Raw genomic sequence first — 23,372 nt, forward strand, 5'->3', positions numbered from 1 at the left:
TTGTTAGCATCAGGCACTTTAAGATGAAAACTGCTGATGCAACAGTATGTAACTCCAACTATACTAGCTAATGAGAGGCATGTGAAGCTAGTTAAGTGGGGTGTAACATGATTGGCCAGCTGCACCATAAGAACAAGGAACCTAACTCTTAGCCTTTGTTGGGTTGATGAGGAGGAAGGACGTGTTGGAGAAGTGGAGAGCTATTGTTATCAGAGACTGTTACTCTGTCCGTTTGACTGATGATGGTAATGACCCTGGTATGTGTAGACTATTCTCTGGATTTGTGACTGTGTACTTCTGACCTGGATGAACTGAACTAACTGTGCTTTGACTATCTTGGACTGCCTTTAACTACTCTTTTGCTGTAACTCCAATACAACTGTTTCAACCGGCTTACTGAAGTTGTGTCTTTGTAGACTTTTACTAGAGGCTGCACTTATCAGCATACTCATACTGCAGAACTCCCACGCACTACTGACACCTTTGGTGACCAGGACTTTCTCTCTCTCTCTCTCTCGGCTTGGCTTCGCGAACGAAGATTTAAGAAGGGTGCAATAGTCCACGTTTGCTGCAGGCTCGCTGGTGGCTGACAAGACCAATGTGGGACAGGCAGGTCCGGCCACAGCGGCTGCAGGGAAAAGTCTGATTTAGGGTTGGTCCTGTAGCAGTGCGATTCTTCCTCAATCTCCTTTTGTCCTCAAGACCAGCTATGCGTGCGTTCTCAAAGGAAACGACAGCCTGGTGGATGGTGTGCCTCCATGCTTTGCGATCTGAGGCTAGGTCAGACCACTGGTGATGGTTGATGTGACAGGTGCTAAGGGATTTCTTCAAGGAGTCCTTGTACCTCTTCTTTGGTGCCCCTCTATTTCGATGGCCGGTGGAGAGTTCGCCATACAGGGCAATCTTGGGAAGGCGGTGGTTTTCCATCCTAGAAATATGCCCTGCCCAGCGCAGCTGCGTCTTCAACAGCAGTGCCTCGATGCTGGTAACCTCTGCCCACTTGAGGACTTCAGTGTTGGTCACAAAGTCACTCCAGTGGATGTTGAGGATGGTGCGAAGGCAGCGCTGATGAAAGCGCTCAAGGAGTCGCAGGTGATGACGGTATAAAACCCACGATTCGGAGCCATAGATGAGGGTTGTCATCACAACCGCTTTGTAAACATTGATCTTTGTGCCTTTTTTCAGATGCTTGTTGCTCCACACTCTTTTGTGCAGTCGGCCAAAGGCACGGTTTGCCTTTGCCAGCCTGTTGTCAATCTCCTTGTCGATCTTGGCATCTGAGGAGATGATGCACCCCAGGTAGCTGAACTGCTGGACTGTCTTCAGAACTGATTCACCCACAGTGATGCAGGGAGGGTGATAATCTTCCTGGGGTGCAGGCTGGTGGAGAACTTCTGTCTTCTTCAGACTAACTTCTAGGCCGAATAGCTTGGCAGCCTCTGCAAAGCAGGACGTCATATGCTGCAGAGCTGATACCGAGTGGGAGACGAGTGCAGCATCATCAGCAAACAGTAGCTCTCGGATGAGTTTTTCCATTGTCTTGGAGTGTGCCTTTAGTCGCCTCAGGTTGAACAGGCTGCCATCGGTGCGATAGCGGATGTAGACACCATCGTCCTCATCTAGATCTACTGCGGCTCTTTGAAGCATCATGCTAAAGAAGATCGTAAAGAGAGTTGGCGCGAGAACGCAGCCTTGCTTTACACCTGTGCCTATTGGGAAGGGCTCCGAGAGGTCGTTGCAGTGTCTGACTTGGCCTCGCTGGTCTTCGTGTAGCTGGATGATCATGCTGAGGAACCTTGGGGGACATCCTAAACGTTCCAAGATTTGCCACAGGCCTTTCCTGCTAACGGTATCGAAAGCTTTGGTAAGGTCGACTTACTTCTGAATAAACATACAGAAAACAAATAGAACACAGTAGAACAGAATCTGAATAAACATACAGTATCATCTTTTCATGGGGATGGGTATTACTGGATTTTTACAAGGAATATAATCATAAGAACATAAGAGAAGCCATGTTGAATCAGGCCAATGGGCCATCCAGTCCGACACTCTGTGTCACACAGTGGCCAAAAAAACCAAGTGTCATCAGGAGGTCCACCAGTGGGGCCAGGACTACTAGAAGCCCTCCCATTGTGCCCCCACCCCAAGCACCAGATCTCTGTGGTAGGTGCCACATGGAACTCAATTTTTAGTTCAATTTCCAGCAGGTTGTGGAAAAGTAAGTCTTTAGAAGCACAAAACAACACTTGTATGGACACTTCTTTTGGGAAAGAAGTAAATGACTTAGAAAAAAGCATGATCATAATTGATTTAGAATGTTATGAAAGAATGCTGAAGACAAGGGGAATACTTATGCCAAAAGAAAACAACAGGTATTTCAGCCTTATTAGTAACTATGCTAGCATAGCCAGCAATGTCCGACAACTGATTCAAAATACAAAGAGGGTTGCTATAAAGCAGATGCATATATCAGTTGTCACTGAAGGCAAATCAAGAGTTGATAGTTTGTGAGTTACAGTAATGTTTTAAATTTAAATGTTCTATTAAATATTCTAAATGTGTAAATTGCTATAGAGTAGAACAAGTTTACAGAGGTGATTATGGATTCTCTCTCAGTGGAAATAATTTAAAAATAGGTTGGGGGAAAACATCTGCCAATAAGACTTGGCAATGTGCCCACCTGGGATTCTGCCAAGATGCTGCCGAGAAATTCAGAGTTACAACCATTCCTAGTATAGCATTTGTTCAAATGCTGTATAACTAAAGGTCTTCCCCTCCTACCACTCCAAATTTATTCTTCTCCCTGACCAATACCATATTCACAGAAGAGTGATTAAATTAATACATCCTTACAACCTCCTTTCAGAGCCCCATCAAGTTGCAAGAGCAATGTGCTAAATACATGACTTTACTGTTTAACCCATGGCAGCCTGTATCTTTTTGGTTCATATTTAAAAGATTCCAGCTCTTTTCTCAGATTTTCTGCTGATTTTCAGATTTCTTCTATCTATTGTATTGTTTACTGGCTGTCCCATTCATGTTGATTTAAATTGTCTTGCACTATATAATCAGGGCTAATCCACTTTTAGAGCCCTACCCATCACAGCCAGATTTGTGCTGTTACTACATTCTTGACTCTTGATCCTTTCCTAAGAGTATGCCCCAATGCCTGACATAAGACTTACTTCTGAGTACATCTGTTTGAGCTTGCTCCTTGTGGCTAGTGAAGGGGGCGAATGCACTCTGCACATACTTGTTATAAATTGTTTGAGGAGTCAACCCTGGTACTGAGCACAGACTTGAAACTAAACACGAGGCCTTTTAAGGTACTCTCCTTTTTCTTCCATGTCTCCATAAAACGAATCGCGCATTAATCTCCAAGCACAGGACCGCTTCCCTGCGTCTTGAAGCACCCACACAGTTCTCTTCTCTAGTGCAGACACAGAACTCAAGAAAAACGAAGCACGCAGCCTCTTCCTTTCCCCTGCAGTCTCCACCATCCGCACACCGAACCCCCTTTCTAAATCCCCAATAGCGAATGAAAGAACGGAAGTGCTTTGATGTTTCGCGGAAGCGGAAGCGCGCCTCTGACGAATTATGGCGGCGCTGGTGAGAATGGTGGTGAGTGGAGTTAGGGATCGGTCTTTGGGGGCGCTCGTTTCGGGTGGCTGGCGCTGCTGTTGCGGGCGATGAGCAGGCAGCTTGGCTGTAGGTCGCCGCGCCTTTCAGCTTGGGCGTTGTGGTCTTCTGTGCTACTCCGCTCTAGTCCAAATTGGCAGAGGGCTACTCGCTACAGCGGTTATTGGGAGCGTGTGTGGATGGGAGGAGCGGGGAAGCTGACAGTTGATCAGAGCGCATATTGAGCAACGCCTAAGGGTACCTGGGCGGCCTGGGAAGCCTTTGCCCTTGGGCATTCGGGGCAGGCTGGGCTAACGGGGGAAAAGCCCGACACCTCCACTGATGCGTCTCATGACGTGAGCTGTGACTCGCTAAAGTTTATGATGGAATAAGAGGTGCTCCTTTTTTCTTTTTGATGTTGTGGACTAACGTGGCTACTGATCTGGATTTATCACCACAGTTTATGTTCCCAATTCCAGAGAGGGGTAGCTGTGTTACTATAATCGTCTCAGAAGTTATGTTCCTGGTGCTGTGATTGAATGTACAGAGCAAACATGCTACATGTGATCCTCCTGGTATGTGTGATTGCCTGACGTTCAGAAATAACACCAATCCTTGGTACATTTTAGGGATACTAACCTTCAGGCGCAGTACTGCAGTCCTAAGAGCTCTGCTCACAACCTGAGTTTGATCCCGGTGGAAGCTGGGTTCAGGTAGCTGGCTCGAGGTTGACTCAGCCTTCCATCCTTCCGAGGTCGGTAAAATGAGTACCCAGCTTCCTGGGGGGAAAGTGTAGATGACTGGGGAAGGCAATGGCAAACCACCCCGTTAAAAGTCTGCCATGAAAACATTGTGAGAGCAACGTCGCCCCAGAGTTGGAAACAACTGGTGCTTGCACAGGGGACTACCTTTACCTTTTTTAACCTTCAGGTGGGACTTGTGGATCCTCTGAAATCCAGTTTATTTCCAGACTACAGAGATTAGATCCCCCAGTGAAAATAGTTGCTTTGGAGGGGTGGACTCTATGGCATTAAATTTTACAGAAGTTCTTGCTCTCCCTAGTTTCTGTCCTTCCCGAATCTCCAGGAGTTTCCTAACCTGGACCTGGCAACCTACCCCCCGGAAGTGGCAACCCTAGATATGTGTGCCAAACTAGGGTTGCCAACCTCCTGGTGGGGCCTGGAGATCTCCTGATATAACAACTGATTTCCAGACTACAGAGATCAGCCCTCCTGAATAAAATAACTGCTTTTGAGGGTAGTCTCTTTGTTATTATACTCTGCTGTGATCCCTTCCTTACCTAAGACATACCCTTCCCAGGCCTAACCCCCAAGTCTCTGGGAATTTTCTGATCTGGAGTTGGCAATACAATGAGGCACCAAGATTACTCAGGAGAGTATATACTGAAGCTGAAATATTTGCATGTAACCCTTTCTAGAAGAAATAATTGTTTCATGTGTTGGAACAATTATGTATATAGCATATTTGTCTTGTAAGTGAGGTCAAACTATAATGATTACATAGGGCTTCTGTTTTAGCAAAATTAAACCAGAATCCCATGATACTTCAAAGTCTAATAACATTCCAGCGGAGGCAGATCTAGTTTCATGAGATGCATTTCTGCAGTATGTCAGTGTAAGGCTGGTGATGAAGATGCAGGACTAGAAATGTCAGAGGTACATCATTCATGAAGCCTCATCTTGTCTTCTGTTACCAGATGTGTGATCTAGCAGTGGCTACTGGCGTGGGTGTATTTTGGTACATGCATGCATCTAATAAAGTGAGACTCATGAAAGTTTATGTTGCAGAAGATTTTGTTAGTCTTTAAAGTGCCACTAGACTCTTGTTTCATTTTACAACTTCAGTTCTGTGCTATGTCATCAAGCCCAGAAAAAAATACAAAAGGAAGAAAACAGCAACACTGTTTGTAAATCAGTCCTCTGATTTAGAAAAAGCTCTTGAAAATATCATGTAACCTTCTCAACTCAAGATTCCCAGAAAGAAACTGTTGTGTTGTATCTAATGCTAAAAGTGCTTAAAATAATAAAGACTTAAGTCAAAACTCCTGATTGGGGATGGGGGTTTATGACACAATGACAGTTACATTTTTCAGCCTACAGTCATCTCCCTGGTATCTTGTGCCTGGTCCTTAAATTCTGTTTTTAAACATTCTCCTCATAGGCACTATAGTCGGCAGAAGGCTTGAGGGAATATACAGCCTGTCTCATTGAACCCCCTTCTACAAGGCAATTTCTTCTACACATTAAGCCATGTTACTCAGTTTATGTAATGTGTAATCACATAATTATATGATATAGGAATGAGTAAGATGTACTGTGACACAAAATGCCTAGAGGCAAAGAATAATTTAATAAAAACAGGGTCACCTGGAGCCAATTATCATTTCCTCACTTTTATTTATATCAGTCAGGTGCAGAATGTTCCATTTACATCTTTCCTAATATTGTAACTGATGACTGTAGGTATTTTCACATTGGGCTCCTTGTCTTGTGTATCCTTGTAATTGGAGCTTAGTCTTCATTCCCAGTGACATGAGATATTTTATTTTGGCTCAGACTTTATAGGATTCTTACAAGTAGTGCTAATGAATCCCTAAAGGTATTTTGGGGCATATGCTGTTTTCTCTTATTCCTCCCTCCTCCCCCATCCATTTATTATTACTGTGTCACATTTCTCACAATGTTTGCTATATCTTTTTGTTTCTCTTTCTTTCTTATTTTTGATATGTGTAGCTGATATTGCTGTCTGTTGTTTATGGTAGAATGTGTGGTAAAATAGCTGTATGTGCCCAATATGTAGAAAAATGCATGGTGGATTCAGATGGTATCCTTTTGCATGGCACTGCAAAGAAAAAATACTTAATGGGAGGCTCAAATTAGGCATGATACTTTTTAAAATAAGCATTCAGACAGCAGCTGCTGGGAACTGATTTCTTGCAGAGGCCTGATTCAGGGCATGGAGGAAAAAGAAACTTCAGCTCCCCCACCTCTTTTCCTGAACTGAAGTAGTGACAGGGCAAATAATATTGTTGGGACTGTTCATGTAGTGGATACCACATGAGAGAACACTGCACGAGAGAGTCCTGTTCCAACTTGTTTTAAAAAATCATGGCTAGTTTGAGCCAGAATGGACTGGTCTTTTATGTCAAGTGACCTGTTGCTATATTTCTGTTTCTTCTTTTCGAAACAGATGTGATAGTCACAGATTGTATCAGAAACAAGCATATTTTAGGAACCTTAGGGAATGTAACAATACTTTGCCTGAGTTTGTGCTTTTGTATATTTTTTCCCCTAATAAATATGATATTTTTGATGCTTATATTTTGTTATATTGTACTGCAGTTAAATATATGGAGTGTCACTATTTTCAGTTGTTCTGAGTGCTTATATTTACATATTCAAATATGGTGTTTCAATTTAGATGTTGGTCAAAACAGCATGTTTATTACTGTTAATGTGCATTTTTCTTTTACTACTGATTAGTGGCTTTTTTCCCTTAGAAACATCGAGCTGGAGAACCTAAGTGGATTACATTATGCAGTGGACTGATACAAACAACAATAACTCAAACACAGTGGGGCAGGATGCTTCATGGCACTCTCCAAGTAAGATGCTTTGTTTAATTAGCAAGTGACCTACAGCACTGTTCTCTTCTCCATGTTATCATTGCAACAACAACCCTGTGAGATAGGCTAGACTGGCAAAGTGAGTACCTAGCCAATGGTCACCCAGTAGGCTTCTGTAAAAGTGTTGATTTGAATTTGTGTCTCCTGGGTGCCCCGTGGCACAGAGTGGTAAAGCAGCAGTACTGCAGTACTATGGTCTGAACTCTCTGCTCACGACCTGAGTTCGATTCTGGTGGAAGCTGGATTCAGGTAGCCTGCCCAAGGTTGACTCAACCTTCCATCCTTCTGAGGTCGGTAAAATGAGTACCCAGCTTGCTGGGGAGAAAGTGTAAAAGACTGGGGAAGGCAGTGGCAAACCACCACGTAAAAAGTCTGCCGTGAAAACATTGTGAAAGCAACGTCACCCCAGAGTCGGAAACGACTGGTGTTTGCACAGGGGATCTTTCCTTTCCTCCTGGGTGCTAATCTTACACTCTTAACTGCTATGTCACACTGGCTGTAAAAAAGTTTATTAACATCATTTATACCCCACTGTTCTTCCCACTGGGGACCCAAAGTGACTTACATTGTTCTCCTGTCCCCATTTTATCCTCACAGCAACTCTGTGAGGTAGGTTAAGATGAGCATGTGAAACTGGCCCAGAGGCACTTAGCAAACTGTGATGACAGAGTGGGGATCTGAACCAGGGCTTTCCCCAGATCCTAGTCTGACACTAACCACTATATCGCACCAACTCTCTTAATCTAAAAAGCCAGTCAGCACATGAAATACATCATGCTGTTCAAGAGGATGGTCTGAACTTTCCTCTGTCAGACTATTCTGATCTTTTTCAGTCTCTTCAGAGCCTTTCCTTCTCCAGATTAGATCTTACACCCAGCTCTTCCTAGTGAAATGTTCTGTTAAGCATGTAACCTGCTACCCACACCAAAATGAGGATTTTCTCAGCACTGACCTAACCATCGTAGTTATTCATGCTTGTTTTGGGGGGAATACTGGAAGAAGTATATGGCAAACCTTCCATGGTTTGTGTGTTTCTCATTTCAGGAAGCTAAATAGTGTGAGCCAGGTGTAATTTGTCCCATTATAGTCTTTATATTTCTTCATGGTCAAATTGTGATATACCGTATTTTTTGCTCCATAAGACGCACGGGAAAAGTGTGTGCATCTTAAGGAGCGAATACTGCAAAAAATTCACACAAACGCCTCTAAAAACTAGGTGCGTCTTATGGTCAGGTGCATCTTATGGAGCGAAAAACACAGAATGTTATTCTTTTCATTACAGTTATACTTCAGGTTTATGACTATAGGAAAGAGACGGTCCTCTTTTTGTTTACTGCACTCCTTGGTGATCTCATGTGTGTATGTCTGCTGATCATTTCCTTAAGTGCACGGGTTCATCAGGGATACTGGACAATCAGATTTTAAAAAGAATTAGCATGGATATATACTGTATATATGAGTAGAACTGAACATCAAGAGAGATTTTAAATCTGTTATTGATGTGTCTCATCCTCAAAGAGCAGAAACTATAAATATTTTGAAATGTAGTAGCTAATCCTTTTTACCCAGCGCTCAGCTGCTGAAATGTTATTTTAGGAGGTACTTCAGACCGATTTTCCATTCACCTTATACCTCTGTCACATTCATCTTCTCAGCACGGCTTCCTTCTGATTTCACACTATCTGCCCTGGGGCTGCAGCAAGCGTTGGCGTTTTTGCACAGCAAACAGAAACCGCTAAAAACCAGCTTCTCTTTGCTACGTGAAAATGCCAACGCTTGCTGCAGCCCTGGGCAGATAGTGTGAAATCGGAAGGCAGCCGCGCTGAGAAGGCGAATGTGACGGCAGTGAAAGGTGACTGGGAAATCAGTCTCAGTTTCAGAGGAGCAAATTGGGGGGTGGGGAGATAGGAGTATCATTTGAAAATTGAAAAAAGGTCTACTTCCTTTCCACCCCCCCTCCCCCTTATACAAGGAGGAGGAGAATTTGATAGTGGTCGTTTTTATTAAGAGAAGGTCCTAATATGAAGGAGTTTAGAATTACCTTAACTCTTTCTATATGTATTTGTGACATTTCTTGCTAAACAAGGTAGTCAAGTTAGTTGAGACACAACAGATTAAAACTGGATCCTGGCTAACACTAGAGGGGATCCTGGTTGGAAAAGCAGAGGTCTTGGAGGGACTTGCCTTGCCCTTTGTCAGTGGTGTGAAATTTAAACTGTGAAGTTCAGAGAAGACCTTGGGAGTTTTGGGTTTTTTAAAAGATTCTACTTAGTTGTGGAAAAATCAGGGTGATACAGTTGTGAGAAGTCCATTTTTTCAACTACATTTTATGTAGAAATTTGCTCTCTATTTGGACTTTGCTGAGCTGGTGGGGCTGTGTTTGAAAGTGATTTGGAACTTTCACTTGGTACAGAACTGCTGTACATCAGAGGCATGTTTGCTTTATTAACTAGACATCAGAGGCATGCCTTTTTAAGTAACTTATATTGGTTGCCAGTTTGGTTCTGGGTCAAATTCAAACATGCTTGATCTCAGCCAAAAGGCCAAGAAATGGGTTAAATTCAGTGTGTTGGTTCTTGCCTATATATTGCTGCACAGTCTGGAACTCGCATATTTGAAGGACTGCCTCTCTTTGTATGAGCCTATGCCCCAATCTATCTTGAGTGCCCCATGTTGGTCTACCAAGCGCATTCTGTCTTGGGTGTTGTACCTGTTCTTTGGAAGATTCTCCCAGTGGATGTCAAAGTAATGGTTACTTTGTTACCATTAAAGAGGCATTACTGGCAATTGAATTTAAATAGGAACTAGCAATTGAATTTAAATAGGAACAATGTGTATGTCTAGCAGATATGTGTATGTGTAGCGGAGATAGATCTAGGGCTGTTTAATCAGCACTTACTCAGAATAGCACCATCATGTAATTTTTTTAATCTAATAACATGATCTAACATTCTTTCATACTGTTGCTTTATCAGAGACACAAGAATGGCCGATTGCAACTGACCAAAGTTTGCTGTGAGTTAATACAAACCATTGGTGCAGCAGAACAGCCAAACAGGGCATTTCATCATACAAAAAAGGTCAGAGAAAAATGGTGTGTGAATCACACATTTGTTTGGTTCCATTGGGTGAGGGCTGTGTGGCAGTTGGCAGTTGAGATTTTTGAGGTAATTAACAGGTTTCAGAGAGGATCTTAAATACAAAGTCTTTGCTTATATGCGTAGAGGACTATTAAATCCTAGAATAACCTGAAAAGCTCATTCCTGCTTAAACTGGCAAACACTTTAAAAACTCAAACAGATTCATGGCAGGTCATCTATGCTCTGTGGACTTACCTCCACTTTAAAGCAGTTTCCATACTTTAGACATGTCACCAATTTTCTCAGTTCTTTTTTGGGTCTTGCTTTTAGTCCCTAATGCTGAATGATGACCTTGAAGCCACCATGTTTTAACATACTTTGTTGGATCCAAAACAGTTAAGGGAGGTCCAACAATTTTTATAAACAATAAAGATGTTATGGTTTTGACTTATAAAGACCTTCCTGGAGTGGCAATCAGGTTCATCTGGGAAAATCCCCTTTCACACTCATTGGAGGAAATAGCTGTTGTATTGATGAGAGCAATGAGTCCACTGTGCTGTCTAGCTGTTTCCACGCTTGCCCACATCCCCTTGTTTAAATCTTATTTTTTAAATTTTATTTTACTATTTTTGTGTTGTCACAAGTCATGCTGCCCTGGTGTCCCTCATGAACTTTTAAACATTTTTTTATAATTTTGTTTCCACAAAGAGGTTCCAGAACTTGTTCTACTGTGTTACCCCAGGAAAAAAGCCCTGGTTTGCAAAAGCTAATATTTCAGATTGGGAAGGAGCTAGCAAACCAAACTCTGTTGGTCCCCGTATCAGCATTCTCCTTCTTGGAACTGAGCATTTAGAACAGCTACCACTGTGAGCACTAGATTGCTGAGACAGCAAAATTCACAGCTGGTGGCAGCGGTTCTGGGAGATTCTTGCTGTCCCAACATTCCTATGTAAATTCAGATGGTGAGAGAGCCAATTGGTTTCTTGTTGCAGAATCTTTACCCTAGGGTCCTGCTGATGGGACAACCAGATTCATACATGAATTTTGAATTATGTAGTAGATTTCTATTTTTTCCATCTCTAATAATACAAATTTGCTTTTGTCACTGCTGTTTGTAGCCCATTAGTATGTATCTGAAGATAGTTCCCTGCCTCCTCACTCCCTCTGTAGCCCGGTGACCTCTGCGGGACATAAATCCCCAGGAACATCATGACCCAACCTGAGAATTTAGAGCAGTAAAGCTTGTAGACTTAGGACACATTGAACAGCAGATCATTGCATTCTAAAGAGCTGTACAAGAAAAGTTCTTTGGGGGATTATCTCCTTTTAATTCCACAGATAAGCAATGATAATTGGACTATCTCACCCTGACCTGTAGGTAGGGTTGCCAACCTTCAGGTGGCAATCTCCTGGGATTACAACCAGTGTTCCCTTTAAACTGAGTTAGTGTGAGCAAGCTCACAGTTTTTTAGCCTCTGGCTCACACATTTTTATCTTAGCTCAGGAATAATGGCCCCCGAGCAAATTGATTTATGCAGTAGCTCACAAAGTAGAATTTTTGCTCACAAGACTCCACAGCTTAGAGGGAGCATTGATTATAACTGATTTCCAGGTGACAGAGATCACTTCACCTGGAGAAAATAATTGCTTTGGAAGGTGGACTTCGTGGCATTGTACCCCACTGAAGTCCCTCCCCACCCTAAACCCTGCCCTCCTCAGGCTCTACTCCCCAAATTTCTAGGTATTTCCCAGTCCTGAGTTGGCAACTGTACCTGTAGGAATTAAAATCTATCCATGAATTTGTCTAAATCTTTTTTTCCCACTTCATGTGAAGCGTTTGAGATTGTGTATACTTCTGTTTACCTGATGTTGGGTTTCCTCCATTCCACATTGTAAGGTACATACAGCTATCAATACATTAATATAATAGAGTGAACACAAATCGGAAAACTGTTTTGCGTGGGTTGTTTTCTTTTTCTTTAGAGGCTCACTTAAAAAGGCAGCAGGTCCATGTAGCCTCCAGTCATGCCTTTTTCTTGGATCTGCCAGAACTGGGATCTGGATGGGGAGTTACTGGTATAAACTTGGCTGTTGTCTTAATTTCTGGCATAGGAGCAGACCCAAAGATGTGTGTTTTATTGTGGGATGGGGGAGCATTTTTGAAGGCCTCACTGTGATACGGCTGTGGAAATCTGAAGGGGGTCAAACACCCCTGTGTTTTTCCATTAGTTTAATGTCAAACTAATCTGGTCTGCATAAGTTTGTAATTACAGCAGTTGAGAGCTTAATTTACACATGACATTTTTGAAGTGGGAAGCATATGAATATTAATCACAGAGGCACATACATCCATATAAGCACACATATATGACAGATGTATGTTTGTTGTCACATGTTGATATGGGTTAGATAAAACTTTCTCAGTTTCTTTCATTGTAGGAGAGTGAGGCTTTACCTAATCCCCAGTTGTACCTGTCCATCCTCCAAGATCATGACTATCCACACATATGCATAATTTTTGAATATGATACACATGCATAAAATCCAGCATGGATACACCAAACCACATGGTTGATTGAGTGATGCTTTCTGGGATATGGATTAAAGTGTTCAGGCCTACATGTATCAGATTTTATGTTCATCACATGCTATTCCAACACGACTGAGCATTTGAAGACAGGCAAACATGTCTAGAGGATGCTCTTGCTGTATATAGAGACAAAATTAGAAGTGGCCCTTGGAGGTGAATGCAGTTTTAACTACAGTAACTTATTACAAATCAGTTATATAATTTGAATCTTGTGATATCTGTAACCTATTTCTTTGTTTTCTTTATAGCTTCTTGCAACCAGAGATTCAGTTCAGCCTTCTGAAGAGAAAGTGGGTGCTTTCACAAAGATAATAGAAGCAATGGGTTTCACAGGACCACTAAAATATAACAGATGGGTAAGTACTTCTCATTAATGACTAATTGCTTCAAAGCAGCGTGAATAATTGAAATAAACTAATTCAAGCTTCTGTCTGCAAAAGCCTGTTGAATTTCTTGTAGTTACTTTTATATTAGAACAGAGTTATCATCATGCTAATATGCAGGCTGGATCCTCTCTACATTTTTGTTTGAATCGGTTTAGTCATAGTTGCTTCAGTTCTTTTGTTGTGTGTGCGTGTCCTGCCACTATACTACAATCTACTTATATTGATGGTCTCTTAATATGCCTTCATTGATTTGATTAGCTTCTTGATCTTATAATTGCAAGTTATAATTTGTTGAAAACTTGGTGGGGCAGGAGGAAAGAGAAGAACTTGTCAGGATGCTTCCACTGATAAGCACTTCATGTGGACTTTCCCATCCTCATTTGGTATGGACCTCTGTCCAGGACCACATGAAATCTTGGTCAGACTACCTTTCATCTATATAGTGACATTAAATTTGGATGAATATATGAGAACACCAGGTTGAAAAGTTTAGATGTATCAGATGGGTTGGATAACAACATTTTGGGACTCTGAGACAAAGTAAATTTTGTATTGCACAAGAATATCTGTGTAAACTTACAGTACAAACACTAGCATTTAAAAGTTAATGTAGACTTGATTTGCAGACTGAAAATAAGTCCATTTTTTAATCAACCTATTTCAGTTGCTGTTTAAAACCTATGCCTTTTTCTGATTTCTTTATATATTAAGCTCGTGATTTTGGTATACAGTTAATTTGCCTATAGCATCAGAATGCAAAAACAGAGTTCTAAATTAAATATTTTTATAATTGTCTCTACACCCAACACCATATAGTGATTAAGAGTAGTGGACTCTAATCTGGAAAACAGGGTTTGATTCTCCACTCCTCTGTATGAGGCCTGCTGAGTGACCTTGGGCCAGTCACAATTCTCTCAGAACTCAAGGTGCCTGTTGTGGGGAAAGGAAAGGATTGTAAGCCACTTCAAGACTCCTTAAGGTAGAGAAAAGCAGTGTATAAAAAAGTACTCTTTCAGTCATCTCTATCTTGTAGCTACAGAGAATATATTGCAGTTATGTGAAGCTGCTCAGGTTCAAATGAAGCGCCTTTAGTCTGTACAATTATTGCTTTGAAAGACATAAGGACACAACATTATTTAAAATGTACAAATCCATTAGACATAAATCCATTGCAACATAAATGGTAGGATATAAGATGGATTTGTAACTTAGGGGGTGATTCATTACATCTTGGAGTATGGGAAAAAAACATCCTAAAGCCATAAAATTCAAAACATCAAGCATGTATCCACACAATAATTGTCAATCCATCCTATGTGTGCATTCATTAAGCCAGGTCCTTGAAGTACATGAATCAAATGCTCCTTCTCACATACCTAGGACTGTGTGTTGTCTGCTGTGCATTTAATGTTATCCCACTGGAAATATGAGATGAATGTGTAGTTTTTTGGGGGCATTTTTGGTTCTTTTTGATCACTGCTTCATATTCTCAAAGCTGAAATGGAAGAATACCACCAGAGGAGTTGCTTTACATAGTCTTGCAGAGGTTTGAACAATTCTTTCCTTTAGGGAGGTTCACTAAAAACAGTTTGAAAACTGATTTATGAATCAGTGCACATTACCTGAGAAACTGACTTGAACTTCTTTGAAAGAAGGTGGAAGTGGAATTAGAGTATCTAAAGAAAAATGAATATCATAATATTTACTGCCCAGGAAATTTTTAGAACAAATAATAAACCTGCTAGTTGTTATTTCCTGGAGAAATAGAAGATTGTGGCCAGTAGCTAGAGCAGGTTTGAGAATATATATTTGCCAGTTCTGCTGAATATCTTCCTTAACAGGCTGTTCAACTAAGTAAATAAACAGAATCCAATAAACAGAATATTCTTCTTGAAAGGTATTTTACACGGCTGATTAATTCCATGTTCTAGTCTCATTTAAAAGACATAAATATGTTGAGTAATTATTGCAAACCATTGAGATGTATAATTGGAAGGCTTAGAGCCTAAACATGAAGCATTTTACAGTGCTTTCCTAGGAAGAGTTACATCTTCTGATGTCTGTTGATTTAGAAGGGCATAACACTGATTGGGATTCTGCTGTTAGTGGAAGAGAGTCTTTGAATCCAGTCTGATGCCTACAGAGATTAGCTGCATTTAGAATATAGCCAGCTAATGAAACGGTGGTTACTTGCTAGATTATTAGAGTAGTCTGTCAACAGTGTGACAGTGTCTCTTGCCTAAGCTAACTATTTTACTATTCAGGTGCATTTTGAGTAGGAGAGAATGTGTAAGATATACTGTATGTTAATCACCTGAGGATTTCAAAAGCACGTCAGGGTGATCTGAATCACCACTTCTACAAATATTTTTGAGAAGACTGTTATTTTCTTAGAGATCAGAGTATCCCCAACACATATAATTTTGATTACAGAAAAATATAGCATGCTTGCATGATTAATAAAAACATAGTAACATTATACATGTGTGGTAAGTATTAAAAGTAATTTATTTTTCTTCTCCAGAAAATTAAAATAGCAGCACTGCGCATGTACACATGCTGCGTGGAGAAAACAGATTATGAGGAGTTCTTTAACAGTAAGTTTTTTCTCCTTGGCCTCACCTTTTCTTCTCTTTGAGATTATGATGGAACAAGCTTTATCAAATCTTGGTTTTGTCTTTCAAAGTACGAATATTTAAACCCAGTCTACAAAACTGGACCATTCAATCTATCTCCTAAAAGTAGGATTTCCAGGTCTTACCTTCGCATGAACGGGAGACTTTGGTGGCCATTTTGGGGGTGGATGGGGACATCATGCGGTGTCCCTGCCACAATGATGTCACCTGGAAGTTATGTCATCATTCTGAGGATATTGCTCCAGGGACACTGATATTTGGGCGAACTATGTTTTTTTTCAGCCTAAAAACCATGGGAAAGGTCCCCTGTGTAAGCACCAGTCGTTTCTGACTCTGGGGTGACGTTGCTTTCACAACATTTTCACGGCAGAGTTTTTACGGGGTGGTTTGCCATTGCCTCCCCCAGTCATCTACACTTTTCCCCCAACAAGCTGGGTACTCATTTTACTGACCTCGGAAGGATGGAAGGCTGAGTCAACCTTGAGCCGGCTACCTGAAAACCTAGCTTCCGCTGGGGATCGAACTCAGGTCGTGAGCAGATCTTAGGACGCAGTACTGCAGCTTTAACACTCTGCGCCAAATACCAGTATGCCCAAATACTAGTGTTCTCTTGTGACATCCCTAGCATGATGATGTCACTTCTAGGTGACATCATTGTGTTGGGGACATTGTTCTTTTTTGCGGGTGGGGCTTCCCCTGCTGGCCAGATAGCTGGTGGTGGGTTGAAGTACTGAAAACCAGGTTTTTTCCCAGCACTGCCAGGGGAATGGCAGCCCTACCTAAAAGAAATGGTGAAACTGAAACAATTACATAACCATTACATTGTTTTTTGAAAAGAAGAATAAATAGGTCATTCCCGTCTGATCAGTATTTTCTTAAAACAAAATACCAATGCATATGAAAAACTTGAAGTTTTATTGTTTAAAAATAACTCAGACATCATTTTTGCCAACCTTGTTAACATTCTTAAATGCTCAATTTATTTTCCAACCATTCTATGACTATGTGAAACACTCAAGCACGTAATGGATCCATCATTCAATGATTTAATAAAGTAAGGGTAGGCCCCTGTGCAAGCACCAGTTGTTTCCGACTCTGGGGTGACATTACATCACAACGTTTTCATGGCAGACTTTTTACATGGTGGTTTGCCATTGCCTTTCCCAGTCACTACACTTTCCCCCCAGCAAGCTGCGTACTCATTTTACCAACCTCAAAAGGATGGAAGGCTGAGTCAACCTTGAGCCGGCTACCTGAACCCAGCTTCAGATACTTATGAACTCAGGTCATGAGCAGAGAGCTTGGACTGCAGTACTGCAGCTTTACCACTCTGCGCTACGGGGCTGCTATGATTACAAGAGTAGTTAATATAATTCTGCAATTAATATAATTCTGCAATTAGAACAAATTAACTGTTTGGTGCATAATAAATGACTGAGAAGATGACCAGAAATCTTTAACAGCAGGGTATGAAAAGAAGTTTAAGTGGGTGGACTTCAGCCATGTTTTATTGTTGCTAGTATTGCTAAGTGGTGGTTCAGTCCCACCAATTTCTCTTGGAGAAACTTTTGTCATGAAAATTTGATTCTATGAAATCCATTGTTTTTGTAATACAAATTTGTGCAGTAGAATTTATGACACTATTATTGCAAGGTGCCAAAGATATAGGTGGTTAATATTTTTCATTTAGTTAATATAAGAGCAAATTTTACTGTGTATCCTGAATGCCAGAATCTTGCAGGGTAGAGAAGGAAGCAGATGCTAAACTTCAGAGCCTCAAGGATGCTTATTGTGGCAGCATATAACACAAAATGTAGACAGCTGTGTTGGCCTAGTTGGGGGGGGGGAGAAAAACAGAGCAAAGAGCATAATATCTTTAATTGATAGTGTGTTTTTTTATTTGAGGGGGTTTAGTTTATTGATATTTTTACTACTGCTAAAGCATTTGAATCATGTTTATATTTGATTTCGTGCTTGCTGTATTTTTAAAACATTGATTTCTGTTCAAGTCAGTTGTTTGAGTGCTCGTTAAATGCTTACTGTGCAGTTCTAATTGCTGCTTTTGGAAGAGGTGACTTATATTAGAACAGCTAAGGGGGCATTCTGTTCAGACAAATGGGTCCAAACTGCAAACATTTCTTGCTGGTGTTTCAGCTGGCCCAGTATTAGAGGTTGTTTGGTGTTGGGAAACCCCTTTAGAAGTAGCATCTACAGACCATTCATGTTATTTTACTAAGAACATAATAAATTTATTCTCTCAAAGTCTAAAAGAAAAAAATGCCATTTATTTTCAGGCTTCTAGTCCTCCTTTAGTGAGTTGTTTGGGCTAGGGTTGCCAGCTCTGTGTTGGAACTAACTGGAGATTTTGGAGGGGAGCTTGGGGAGGACAGAGGGGAGAGATCTCCACAGGGTACGATCAGGAACGGATCTACATGTTTTTTGAGGGGGGGCAAAATTTAAAAATGGTGCCCCCTTATGGGCCCATTCTACCTTATGGGCCCATAGAATAGAATGGGCTCCATACCCAATTTGGTGCCTCTCCCTCTGGTGGCGCCTGGGGCAAGCACCCCCCTCTGCCCCCCCCCCCCCAGATTTGGCCTTGGATACAGTCCCATAGAGTTTAGCCCCCCCCCAAAAAAAGAGCAGCCATTTTCTCCAGAGGAACTGATCTTGAATGTCTGGAGATAAGTTGTAAAAGAGGGAGCTCTCCAGGTACCATCTGGAGAGTGGTAACCCTAGTTTTGGCCAAGTACTTAACATCAGTAGCCAGGATTAATTTTCAGTATTTTGCATGTATATGAGATCATTTCAGCTCCATTCTGCAGCAACAACCATGTTGGATCAAGCCAATGGCCCATCCAGTCCAACACTCTGTATCACACAGTGGCCAAAAATTTATATATACACACACACACACTGTGGCTAATAGCCACTGATTCATTAGGGTTGCATTCATTAGGGTTGCCAGCATCCAGGTGGTGGCTGAAGATCTCCTGCTATTACAACTGATCTCCAGGTGACACATATCAGTTCACCTGGAGAAAATGGCCAGTTTGCAAGTTGCACTCTATAGCATTATACCCCACTGAAGTCCCTCCCCTGTCCAAACTCTGCCCTCCTCAGGTTACATCCCCCAAATCTCCAGCTATTTCCCAATCCTAGCCATTCTTTTCCCCTGAAAAAACTTTCCCAAGGTCAATAGGACCTTCAAGAGTGCCAGAAGCTACCCCAGAAGTACATATTGCACCTTCTCTTCTGTATGTGTATGAATTATTTGTTTGTTTACTGGATGGAATGGGGGTAGGAAGGGATAGGATGCACCCCATTTAATTTGCATTTTAAAAAAAAGTGAAGCGAGTAATGGAAAAAAACTCTTAATTTTTTTAAAAAAGAATTTCAGATGCCTGACACGTTGAATTCGTGGTTTTTAATAGCACAACTTCATGTCTGGTAAGTGGAAAAATATTTTAAATCTGTATTTTCTGCATGTTGCAGTGTTTACATAACTTTAAAATCAATATCTGCTGCATGTTGCAGTCTGCCCTGGTAAAGGAGGAGAGTGTCCCTGATGGTGACAAAAATACTAGATTAAATAATGCTACCTTATGACCAGCTTTTTTAAAAAAAACAAAGGTCATAAAAGCCTAATGTTTGTAGTGGTTTTTAAAGCTTAGTAGTGGAAAAGCTACTGCTAGGAGTATCTTTTAAAAGCTTCATTCAGTCTGGATGGAAAGCTCTCTTATTTAGCTGTTTTAGGAAAAGCTCACATTTACGTAAAAGTTGTTTGAATTGTGAGAACTTGTGGTGACTTTACTTGCTGGTTGTCAGAAGCCTTTAACAAATTATATCATTGACATTTACATTTGCACCTCAAAAATGCACCTACAGATTAAGTGAATGCCAGATTGGTTGCATGTAAAATATTTAACACCTCAGAAAGTGAGTTTTCCTTTCATTTATTAAGTAACTAGCCAAGAAAAATAATTAGGCAAAATCTACTTTTCATCTGAAGTTACCTGTTTGAAAAGGTCAAAGTGATATAAAAGTGATTCATAAGGAAGTAGATTATTTTTCCAGTTGCCTCTCTGGAAGCTAAAGAGCCTTAAATTTAAACCTACCAATGTAGTTTCAATAGATGCTTGAGATAAAAGTTATCACTGAATAATCACTGGATCCAGTTATTTTTTTTTCTGTATTCTTTTCCAGCCTTCCCATTTTATTTAAAAGATCTGACATGTAATGTGAACTTCATTTTGGTCATGCATCTCATTAGCTTACAGGAGAAAATGTATTCAAAAGTCATCTGAAAAACGAACTAGACTGTATGCATCCAATTGGAACATTTAATGAAAACCCTTATCAGAATACATTGCTGTATGGGGTGAAAATTACTGTGAGCACTTTAGTTGAAAATTGTTTTGCTTTTATCAGTTTACTGTTCATGCAAGTTTATTAAGGAGTATATCCCACTGGGTACAATAAGGCCTGATCCCCGGTAAGTGTTCATAGGATTGCACCGTTCCTTTCATCTCCTTTCACATCTTCAGAAAGATGCTAGGGCTATTGACTAATGAAAGAATTCCCCACTGAATCATTGTTAAAACCAGTGATTTGTTGATTAAATTCTGTCCCCACTATTTACTAAACTGAAATCAGTAACTGAGTCTTTTAAAAGCTAGCTGCAGAAATGCTAATCTTCATTAGAGATGCCCTCCCACTCAGTGAACTGTCTGATTGCTTCCTCTTTCCTATAACTTCCTTTCAGGTGCTTCACTGAATGATGAACCTTAATAGCTGCTGTTAAGACTAGCAGGATTGCTTGCAGCTGGCCCTGGAGGTAGTCATTGCAGTAGCAGAAGGCAGCAAAACTAATTGCTGTAGCTCGCTCTTTCAAAAATCTTGAATGCCTTCCAAATAACTCTGGCATCCTTTCAGCTAATTGCAAACTTCAAAGAGATTTTAGTTATTCTAGCAATTACTTTCGTGTTTTCTTCATATCCGCTCTAGCTCTGCCTTTGGCCTAAAACTGAAGAACACGGACTAGAGGGTAACTCAGTGCTTCATCAGGTTGTAGTGCAGCTCTCACACATTTATCGCTTCCATTTATACAAAGGAATAGACAATTGTAATAGCTAATTGGAGAGTTCTAATTTTGTTGCTAAAAAGACAGTATTATTTTACCCAGCACTTTTGCTGTAGCCATCCTAGTTTGGATCCAGACCAACATTTCCACAGGTGCAAGGACTTCTGCCCACGGAACTTTCCTGCCTCCCACCTCGTGTGGCAGTCTGAAATGCTCCCCCCCTCCATAGTATTCCTGTTTGGGCTACAGAATAAAGGTGATGGGACAATTCCTTGTGCCCATGGGTATGTTTGCCTGGATTCAGCCCATAATCTTGAAAATTTCGGGAAGTAGCTGAGTAGGTTCCTGCTTCAGTGGGCAAGCATGATGTTCATTTTAGATGCAAACTTTGTGATTTGTGCTTTAATTTCATCTAGTCATGGGCTATGAAACTAAGAAGTCTGGCTCCAGGTTTTGAGGGCTCCACATTGGTGATAGTTGGATGGAAAATTATATGGGAATGTTTTTTCCCATTAAATCTGATCTGGCAAATGCTGAGTAGGGCTATTAAGGTATAAGCATTTATGTGACAAATAGTACAGTTTTTTGCAGAATTGTTCCACCTTTTTTGTTGTTGCCATCAAGTCAGAAATGACTTATGACAACCTTGTAGGGTTTTCAAGACAAGAGATGTTCAGAGGTGGTTTATCATTGCTGCTTCTGCATAGCATAGCAACCCTTAGTGGTTGTCCCATCCAAATACTAACCAAGAGAGACCTTTTTAGCTTCTGAGCTCTAATGAAATTGAGCATGCTCACCTTCAGGACCCCTGCTCATACCTCTCTTCCTGCTCTGCCCATCCCCTATCTATCCTTGTCCTGCATGCTCATGACCCCCCCCCCCCCTCCCAGTACCTGGGTTTCTCAGTGACACCGAGAAGTGTGTACAGCTGGGACTATTGCTGCTGGGACCATCTTCTGCTGGGACCAGTAGTAGTCAACCCAGCCAGCTATGAGTGCAGGAGGTAGAGTGCATGCAAGTAAGCGAATGTGAGAAGGGCACTATAACAGCACCCGCCTCACAGTCCCACTGGATCGCTTTTATGTGCTGTTTATGGCTACCCCAGCCCCTCTTTCTTCTCAGTCGTTCCTTTTAAAACTTTTACCTCAGGAATATATAACTCAAGGGGTGGGTATGATGTGCCAAGTCTCTCTAGTCGACTGGAGCCACTACTCCCAGCCCTTCAAACTTTAGACCCACATCTGTTCCCTCAACCACCTCTCTAGTTCTTAAGAGATGTATATGTGTCTGTGACTGTTCAGGTCTTCACGGTGACTCTTCCTTTTAGTCACACACAGCCCCTTGCTGTTTTTATAGAGCTAGCAGCGAGCTTTGGTTCTCTCCTCAGCCACTGTCTCAGCTCTCTCAAAGACCAACTCTCTCAGACTCTGTCAGGCATCAACTGACTCCCTCAGCCGTCAGCTGTCAATCTCACTGAGAGTTCCGAGCACTCTGGCCCCCACCCTCAGGTCACGTGACACAGGCTCTGTGCGTCTTCAGTCTTCTTGGTTTTCTGTTTAACCCATACCTTACCGTCACAGGCACACAGACATGTGGCAGAGGAGGTGTATGGGCAAGGGCAAGTGGCAGTAGGCCCTGCCAGAAGCCCTGGGCCTGGCAGTTGCCACACTTCAGGCTATACTGATGCCGGCTCTGTGAGTAGGGGAAGTTATTTGATCGGTGATTAGACCTCAGTAATTTCTTTTGGTGGAAGTCTCTGAACTTTGTTTTTAAATAATGCTTATTTATTACTTTTGCCCAACTCTCAGTATATTGAACACTCATGATAAATTTAAACAAATAAGTCCAAGTCTAAGAACTGCCAGTTGAAATATGAGGTGCAAGGGAAAAGAAGGCAGAAATGGGATGTTAATGCAATATAATTTGAAAGCACAGAAGTGTAGAAATGTGATTGCAAATGGAGAGGAAACTATTAGTTTTACATGAGAGAAACAGAGGAAAGGAACAAATAGAATGTGTAATCTGGTACACAAGCAGAATAAGAAATGGAGATGGAAACAGTTGCATGATCTAGAGGGAACTAAATATAGAACTAGATTAGAGTGTGAACAGATCTGGAAATGAGATGTATTAACTACAAAAGTGAAAAGTAATTTGTAGCCAATAGAAACTAGCATAAAAATGTGATCAGGGTGGTGAGCAAAGATGATGATATGAGCAGTGGAGCAAAAGAGAGAAATTGTGTTTTGTATGCAAGAGGAAAAGGCCTATGAAATGGAAATAGGCAACAAGTTAATACAAGAGGGAGCTCTGGGAATTCCAGAAACAGA

The 23,372-nt window shown here is 41.3% G+C and overlaps 1 protein-coding gene across 4 annotated transcripts in view; it reads left to right on the plus strand.

The window, feature by feature from the left end:
• The first annotated feature begins 3,350 nt into the window (after nucleotides 1-3,350).
• Nucleotides 3,351-23,372, plus strand: part of LOC132566240 (ubiquinol-cytochrome-c reductase complex assembly factor 1) — a 65,489-nt gene continuing 45,467 nt past the window's right edge. Inside the window, exons 1-6 of one of the 4 annotated variants that reach the window (XM_060231067.1) lie at nucleotides 3,351-3,624; nucleotides 7,142-7,246; nucleotides 10,243-10,347; nucleotides 13,186-13,293; nucleotides 15,848-15,920; nucleotides 19,352-19,409. In XM_060231067.1, coding sequence (XP_060087050.1) covers nucleotides 3,601-3,624; nucleotides 7,142-7,246; nucleotides 10,243-10,347; nucleotides 13,186-13,293; nucleotides 15,848-15,920; nucleotides 19,352-19,409 — 473 coding nt within the window. In that variant the 5' untranslated portion in view covers nucleotides 3,351-3,600. Of the gene's footprint in view, nucleotides 3,634-4,105; nucleotides 4,197-7,141; nucleotides 7,247-10,242; nucleotides 10,348-13,185; nucleotides 13,294-15,847; nucleotides 15,921-19,351; nucleotides 19,410-23,372 lie in introns of those variants that run through there. The other 3 variants (XM_060231069.1, XM_060231066.1, XM_060231068.1) reach the window with 3 other exon arrangements.

The sequence above is a fragment of the Heteronotia binoei genome, chromosome 2 (assembly GCF_032191835.1).
Source record: "Heteronotia binoei isolate CCM8104 ecotype False Entrance Well chromosome 2, APGP_CSIRO_Hbin_v1, whole genome shotgun sequence".
Classification (NCBI taxonomy): Eukaryota; Metazoa; Chordata; class Lepidosauria; order Squamata; family Gekkonidae; genus Heteronotia; species Heteronotia binoei.